The sequence below is a fragment of the Lepidothrix coronata genome, unplaced genomic scaffold, assembly GCF_001604755.1.
Source record: "Lepidothrix coronata isolate B3197 unplaced genomic scaffold, Lepidothrix_coronata-1.0 Scaffold449, whole genome shotgun sequence".
NCBI classification, from domain to species: domain Eukaryota; kingdom Metazoa; phylum Chordata; class Aves; order Passeriformes; family Pipridae; genus Lepidothrix; species Lepidothrix coronata.
The window spans coordinates 46,949-54,347 of record NW_016690629.1 but is presented as its reverse complement, the minus strand read 5'-3'; the positions used below and the strand labels follow the sequence as shown (position 1 = coordinate 54,347).

The 7,399-nt window shown below is 67.3% G+C and overlaps 2 protein-coding genes across 2 annotated transcripts in view; one reads left to right on the top strand and one right to left on the bottom strand.

Moving 5' to 3' along the window:
• Positions 1-222: 222 nt before the first annotated feature.
• On the bottom strand, positions 223-2,014 carry PRR15L (proline rich 15 like). Its single transcript, XM_017839667.1, has 2 exons — positions 1,890-2,014; positions 223-1,015 (listed from the first exon to the last, which is right to left on the bottom strand). The coding sequence occupies exon 2, from the start codon at positions 1,012-1,014 to the stop codon at positions 715-717; it is 300 nt and encodes a 99-aa protein (XP_017695156.1). The 5' UTR covers position 1,015; positions 1,890-2,014; the 3' UTR covers positions 223-714.
• Positions 2,015-3,077: 1,063 nt separating this feature from the next.
• Positions 3,078-7,399, top strand: part of CDK5RAP3 (CDK5 regulatory subunit associated protein 3) — a 10,559-nt gene continuing 6,237 nt past the window's right edge. Inside the window, exons 1-9 of the mRNA XM_017839668.1 lie at positions 3,078-3,153; positions 3,376-3,433; positions 3,838-3,969; positions 4,187-4,287; positions 4,446-4,494; positions 4,887-5,065; positions 6,044-6,180; positions 6,857-7,004; positions 7,106-7,263. Coding sequence (XP_017695157.1) covers positions 3,148-3,153; positions 3,376-3,433; positions 3,838-3,969; positions 4,187-4,287; positions 4,446-4,494; positions 4,887-5,065; positions 6,044-6,180; positions 6,857-7,004; positions 7,106-7,263 — 968 coding nt within the window. The 5' untranslated portion in view covers positions 3,078-3,147. The remainder of the gene's footprint in view (positions 3,154-3,375; positions 3,434-3,837; positions 3,970-4,186; positions 4,288-4,445; positions 4,495-4,886; positions 5,066-6,043; positions 6,181-6,856; positions 7,005-7,105; positions 7,264-7,399) is intronic.

The following is a 7,399-nucleotide window of genomic DNA, read 5'->3' as shown; positions in this document are numbered from 1 at the left end:
GGGTCAGGGATTCCCCGGGATGGCTCCGCTCCCACTCAAGTCCTGGAAGGATCCAGAGCCCTCCCACCCTGCCAGGCTGGATCCAGGGATGTGCTCAGCTCTCCCTGGAGCTGCCTCTGCTTCCACCCCCACGGGGTCAGGGATTCCCCGGGATGGCTCCGCTCCCACTCAAGTCCTGGAAGGATCCAGAGCCCTCCCACCCTGCCAGGCTGGATCCAGGGATGTGCTGAGCTCTCCCTGGTTTATTAACAGCAGTTAATTAGCAGCAGGTGCCAGAGCTTCCAACACCCCCAGCAACCAGCAGGAGCCCCCCGGGGTCGGCTCCCCCCTTCCAGCAGCGGGGAGCGATTCCCTGAGGAATGTTGCTCCTCCCGGGAGCCCCCCGTGGAGGCAGCTCCGGGGGGATTGGCCCAGCGGGGCAGGGAAGTGTCACATCCCGAGTTTTGGGGCTGACTTGGCAAGGACACGGCGTGGGACTGGGAGCTCGGGATCGGGAACGGGATGGGGGCAGAGCTGGGTGGGCTCTGGGCTCGGGGGGAGTGTCCTCATCCCAGTATGAACCAGTCAACCTGGGGAGGGGCGGTGGGAGGGACGGGCTCAACCATCCCGGGTCCGTGATTATCCCTGGGATAAACCCCATCCCGAGTCCTCTCTCCTCCCGGGGCCGCGTGGATCGGCATTCCCGGGGTGGCCGGAGGGTGACATCCCGCCGGGTCACTTCTCCTCCCTCTCGGCGGCCCCGCAGAGGTTCGGGTGCTCTGCCAGCGTCGCCCTGACTTTCTTCTTCTCCTTGAAGCGCCCCGAGTGGGAGACCTTGACGTGCTTCCCCTTGGTGCTCTTGTCCACGAGCTTCTCCAGGCGGGCGGTGAAGCCGGGGGGTCCCTCGGGGCCGGTGCCCTCCTGGGGGTCCCCCCCGGGGGCCGTGGGGCCGTCGGGGGTCTCGTAGAGCACCGTGGGCGCTGCCTGGCGCTTCCTCAGGAACGTCAGCTTCCACCAGCCGTGGCTGTCGGCCATCCTGGAACGGGAATTTGGGGGGGGTCGTGCTCCCTCCTGTGTGTGGGGGGCGTTCCTCGGACCCCCGGGATGTGATTCCAGAGGGATGGAAGCCGGCGCTGGCTTCGCTTGCGGTGCTTCCCCGGTGGGATCCGCGTGGGATCGGGGATGGGGGAGCACCCCGCGGGTACCAGGAGGGGATGCTCCACGGCTTGGGAATTCCGCAGCGCCGGGAAAAGGCCGCCGGCAGCGCCCGGGAGGTGCCTTATCAGCCACGTGTAGCGGGGCAGGGAGGGAGCCCGGTGAGCAAACAGGAACAGGAACTGGGAGCAGGTGGGAGCTGGGGAGGGGCCGGGGTCCCACCCCGGCATTGGGGTTGCCTCTCGCTGGAGGGGACGGGCGGGAGCGTTGGAAAGGCTTGGGAATGTTCCGGGAACGCTCCAGGAAGGCTCCAGCGATCCAGGAAGGCTCCCGGAGCCGCGCGTGGCTCCAGGGCAGGAACCCAGGAAGGCGGAGGAGCCAAAGGCTTCCCTGGCCGCGGGCAGGGACGGGATTCCCGGCGCCCTGTGCCCATCCCGGGGGTCGGCGCAGCCCCGTGTCCCCCCCGCGGGGCTGGGCCACCCCCGCCCCCTGCCCGGCCCCTCCCCACTGTCACCCCCTGGCATCAATTTGGGGGGATAAAAAACCCCCCTTGTCCTCGCTGGAAATGAGGGCGAGGTCACAAAAATTAGGGCCACCAGTGGGGTGGTGGCCCCTGTGTCCCCCCACGCCCCCCCCGTGCCAGAGCCAGGTGGGACCACCCCCGACTGGTGTCCCCGGGGTGTCCCGGGGGTGTCCCGGGGGTGTCCCCGGGGTTCCCACACCCCGTCCCCACCTCGGACACCCCGTCCCTGTACCTGCTGCTCCCACGCCCGGGGTGTCCCGGGGGTGTCCCGGGGGTGTCCCGGCCGGGGGGCGCGGGCAGGTGCCGTTCACCTGCCGCCGTCCCGGTGTTCCCGTCAAGGTGAACCCGCGCCCAAACCCCTCCTGCCGGAGCAAACAGCGGGGCCGGGCCAGGCTCGGCTGAATATTCATGACGGGGAGCGGTGCCAGCGCCGCCCGGGTGGCCCTGGGTGGCTCTGAGTGGCCCCGGGTGGCTCTGGGTGGCCCCGAGTGGCCGCAACCGCACCGGGCTGGCCGTGGGGGCCACGATGTCGCCGCCCCGACGGCCCCGAGGTGGCACATGGACCCGAGGATCGGGCAGCCCGGGGGTCCAGGCTCCGGCTGCCGGTGGGATCGGCCGAAACGGGGCCGGTTCGTGCCTCCCGCTGCTCCCCACGGGGTGTCCCCGCACGGGGGGTGTCCCCGCCTGGGGTGGAGCTGGTGGCTCCCCGGCTCTGGACCTGGGGGTGGCACGTCCCGGGTCCCTCGAGAAGCGCAGAGTCAAGATCCCCATGGGAACCGCAGAGGGTATCCCAGGTCCCTTGGGGATTCCTGGGAGGGGATAAAAGTGATCCCAGATCCCGGGGGGGGGGCGAGTCAGAACTGATCCCAGGTCCCTCATGGGTCCATGGGGAAGAGTTAGAACTGATCCCAGATCCCTCATGGATCCACGGGGAAGAGTTAGAACTGATCCCGGGTTCCTTGTTAGGACATCCAGTGGTCCCTGAGGGATCTGGGATCTGCTCTAGGACACCCCCCCAGAGATCCCCAAGGGATGTAGGGCAGGCTCTGGGGATCCCGAGGGGATCTTGGTTCTGTGCTGGGGCATCCAGTGCTTCCCAAGGGATCTGGGATCCCCGAGGGATCCGGGATCCGCTCTGGGGACAACTGGGGATCCCCCCCGGATCTGGGGTGTGCTTGGGACCGTGAGGGGCGGCTGTGGAGGTTCCCTGGGGGATTCCCGGCTCTGCCCTGGGGCTTCTCCGGGATCGGGAGTGGGATCGGGACCCCCCGAGGGAGACCCCGCGCTCCCATTGGTCCGGGTCGGCCCCTCCCCTTCCCCACTCCAGCCAATGGCGATGCCGGCACGTGGCGCTGCGGCCAGGATGCCGCGTTCTGATTGGTGGGGAGGCGGGCCCTTTGGACAGAACACGTTTTGATTGGCTGAGGGGCGCGCGCCGAGGCAGAAGATTGGCTGCGGCGGGGAAAGGCGGAAGTGGCGCTGATGGCGACATGGAGGTGTTGGATCGGGACGGGATCGGGATCGGGAAAGGGGCCGGGAGCGGGGCCAGGGCCGCGTTCGGGGAGCGGGGAAGGGTCCCAGGCCCGGGGCAGCGGGGACAGGCCGTACCCGGGCGCTGGAGCGGGAGGTCTTCCCCCTGACCCCGGTCCCGGTGCTGCTCCCGGTGCCGATCCCGGTCGGGCTCCTCCAGCCCCGCTCCCTCCGTGTCCCCCCCGCAGGTCCCTCCCCAGGACTACCGGAACGTGCCCATCGACATCCAGACCAGCAAACTCCTGGGTGCGGGAAAGTCATCCCGGGATTTGGGGACCCCTCTGTCCCCTCCGGAGCCGGGGAGGGAGCCGGGAATTCATCCCAGTGTTTGGCCCTCCACTCTGGCTTCCCCTCTTTCCCCTCCAGCCCTTCACAGACCTGGGAATTCATCCCAGTGTTTGCCCCCCACCCCAATCCCCCCTTTCCCCACCAGACCTGGAGAAGATCTGGGAATTCTTCCCTATCTTTGTCCCCCCCTTGAGCCCCCTCTTCCCCTCCCACACCTGAGAAGGAGCCGGGAATTCCTCCCACCGTTCCTCCCCCTGGAACACGCAGGGTCTGTGCTCCCTTCCCACCCCTGGAGCCTGTCTGGGGGGGTCACCCCCACCTTGTGCCCCCCCAGGTGACCCCCTGTTCCCCCCTGTCCCCAGACTGGCTCGTGGACAGGCGCCACTGCAGCCTGAAGTGGCAGAGCCAAGTGCAGCTCATCCGGCAGCGGATCGACGTGGCCATCCAGGACATGCCGGAGAACCAGGAGATCAAACAGCTCCTGGAGGGATCCTGTGAGTGGGATCAGGGGGCTGGATCCCTTGGGAGAGCCGGGAGACGGGCTGGGAGCCTGTTCCCAAGGGTTTGGTGGAGGTTTGGTCTCCCCTGAGCCAGGAGATGGGAGCTGGTGGAGTCGGGAGTTGGGGCTGAGCTGGGAGGGGGTGACACCCCCCGGACTTCCTGGGGTGATCCCAGGCTTCCCAGTGATCCCAGCCCATCCCCCCACCCCAGACCTGCACTACTTCCACTGCCTGAGGATCGTGGAGATCCTCAAGGGCACCGAGGCCTCCACCAAGAACCTCTTTGGCCGTTACTCGTCCCAGCGGATGAAGGTGAGACGGGGCTGGGGGGGCTCAGCCTTCCTCACCATCCTCCCCTTCCTCACCCTCCTCATCCTCTGCCTCCTTTTCCTCCTTTTTTTCCTCCTTTTTTTCCTCCTCTTCCTCCTCACCTTCCTCATCATCCTCTGCCTCCTCTTCTTCCCCCCCAGGACTGGCAGGAGATCGTGGCCCTCTATGAGAAGGAGAACACCTACCTGGGTAAGGCAGGGGGGCTGGGGGGCTCTGGAGGGACCCTGGGGGGGTGGTGGGATCTCCAGACTGGGCTGAGGAAGGGACAGGATGTGCTGGAATTCCAAATCCTGCCGGAATGAAGCTCTGAGGGGTCTGGGATGCCCCAAGACCCGTGTGAGTGGATGGAATTCGGCCTCCAGCCTGGGATGGGGTGGGCAGGACACGATGGGATGGGACCCCCAGGTTGCCTGGGGCATCCCAAGGACCCCCACGGGTGGGTGGGATCCAACCCCCAGCCTGGGACGGGGAAGGGGCGGGATGTGCTGGAATGCCAAATCCCGCCGGGGTGGAGCTCTGAGGGGTCTGGGGTGCCCTGAGACCCCCCTGGGTGACCCCCCCTGGCCTGGGTGCCCCCCCAGCCGAGCTCTCCAGCCTCCTGGTCCGCAGCATCAGCTACGAGATCCCGTCCCTGCGGAGGCAGCTCGGGAGGTGCCAACAGGCCCAGCAGGACTTTTCCCGGCGGGAAGAGGAGTGTCAGGTGGGAGCAGCCGAGCTCAGGGAGCGCTTCCTGGCCTCCTGCAAACAGTATGGAATCACTGTGAGTGCCTGGGGGGGACCAGCAGCCCCGAAACCAGCCCCCAGCCTGCCCCAAAACAGCCCCCAAACCCCGAAAACAGCCCCCCCCAAAATGGCCCCAAACCCCTCTGAAAATAGCTCCCACCCCAAAAGAGCCCCAAACCTTCCAGAAACAGCCCCAAACCCTCCCAAACAGCCCCACCTCCCCAAAACAGCTCCCACCTCCCAAAAAACAGACCCCAACCTCTGAAAACAGCCTTCAAAACCCTTCAAAACAGCCCCTTCCCATCCCAAAACAGCCCCCAAACCCTCCCAAACACCCCCTTCCCCCCGAAACAGCTCCCACCCCTCAACAACCAGCCCCAAACCCCACAGAACAGCCCCCTCCCACCCCAAAACACCCCCAACCTCCCCTCAAAAGAGCCCCTGGCACCCCCAAACAACCCCCACCCACCCAGAGCAGCCCCCACCCCCCCATCTGTCCTGGGAGGGCTCAGACTGGCAGCAGTGTCCCCATGGTGTCCCCATGGTGTCCCCATGGTGTCCCCACTCCCAGGGCAGGAGCTGGGGGTCCAATGGTGACCCCACACCCCCCCATGTCCCCGTCCTCCCCCCAGAGCCCCCCGAGGGGGGGNCACCCCCTTCCCCCCGAAACAGCTCCCACCCCTCAACAACCAGCCCCAAACCCCACAGAACAGCCCCCTCCCACCCCAAAACACCCCCAACCTCCTCTCAAAAGAGCCCCTGGCACCCCCAAACAACCCCCACCCACCCAGAGCAGCCCCCACCCCCCCATCTGTCCTGGGAGGGCTCAGAGTGGCAGCAGTGTCCCCGTGGTGTCCCTGTGGTGTCCCCATGGTGTCCCCACTCCCAGGGCAGGAGCTGGGGGTCCAATGGTGACCCCACACCCCCCCATGTCCCCGTCCTGCCCCCAGAGCCCCCCGAGGGGGGGTTTTGGCTGCCTGTCCCCCCCCAGTGACACGTCCCCCGGTGTCCCCAGGGTGACAACGTGCGGCAGGAGCTGCTGGCCCTGGTGCAGGACCTGCCCTCGCTGCTGTCCCGTGTCGGGGACACCGTGGGGGACCTGGGGGAGGCCATCGAGCTCTACCAGGCCTGCGTGGGCTTCGTGTGTGACAGGTACGGGGACAGGGGGACAGACCCTCGGGGACAGAGTGACAGACCCTGAGGGGACAGACCCTGGGGGACAGGGGCACAGGGGTGGGGGGACAGACCCTCGGGGACAGGGGGACAGAGACAGACCTGGGAGACAGATCCTTGGGGACAGACCCTCAGGGACAGAACTCCAGGGACAGGGAGAGGAGGACAGACCCTGAGGGACAGGGACAAGGGGACAGGGACAGGGGGACAGACCCCTGAGGACAGACCCTCAGGGACAGGGGGACAGACGCCTGGGGACAAATCCCTGGGGACCAACCCTTGAGGACAGACCCCCAGGGACAAGGACAGGAGGGCAGACCCTTGGGGACAGACCTCCAAGGACAGGGACAGGGGGACAGACCCTCAGGGACAGAACCCCAGGGACAGGGAGACAAACCCTTGGGGACAGACCCTTGAGGACAGACCCTCAGGGACAGAGTGACAGACCCTAAGGGGACAGGGGGACAGACTCCTCAAGGACAGCTCTTGCCCCCTGTCCCCACTGAGGAGCTGCCTCCCCAGTCTGGGGCTCTCTGGGTGGGGTTGGGTGGTCCCCCTCCTCCCCTTTGTCCCCCCCGTGTCCCCAGCCCCACCGAGGTGGTGCTGCCTCAGGATGATCCCCCCCCAATCCCTGGTGTCCCCCCCATGTCCCCAGCCCCTCGGAGGCCGTGGTGCCCCTCCTGAGGCACGTGTGTGCCCGCGGGAACACCACGGTGCAGGAGTGGCGGATGGGCCGGGAGCCGCGGCGGGTGGAGCGGCCGGAGCTGCGGGAGGAGGAGCCGGAGCCGCCCCGGGAGGACACGGTCAGTCCCTCTGAGGGACCCCAAATTCCTCTGCGGGGCCTTGTCGGGGTCCGGCTGCTCCCCCTCCCTCCCGAAAGGTTTCAGCGGGGTCCTTCCCACAGATCGACTGGGGGGATTTCCCGCTGGATCCCCCCCCGGGAGGGGATGGAGGAGCTGCCGAGGGGGGCGAGGAGATCGACTGGGGGATCACGGTGGAGCCCAGTGCTCAGGTGTGTGACACCCCCCCGGGGCTGGGATTGCCCTGCTCCAGGGCCTGGGGGTGTCCCGGCCCCACCCATGTCACCAAGTGCTCCAACCCCACCCAAAACAGCCCCTAAACCCTCTTAAACAGACCCCTTCTCCCCAAAACAGCCCCTAAACCCTCCTAAACAGACCCCTTCTCCCCAAAACAGCCC

Excerpts from the sequence above, each read along its gene's own strand:
- PRR15L (XM_017839667.1), bottom strand. The coding sequence starts at position 1,014 with ATGGCCGACAGCCACGGCTGGTGGAAGCTGACGTTCCTGAGGAAGCGC.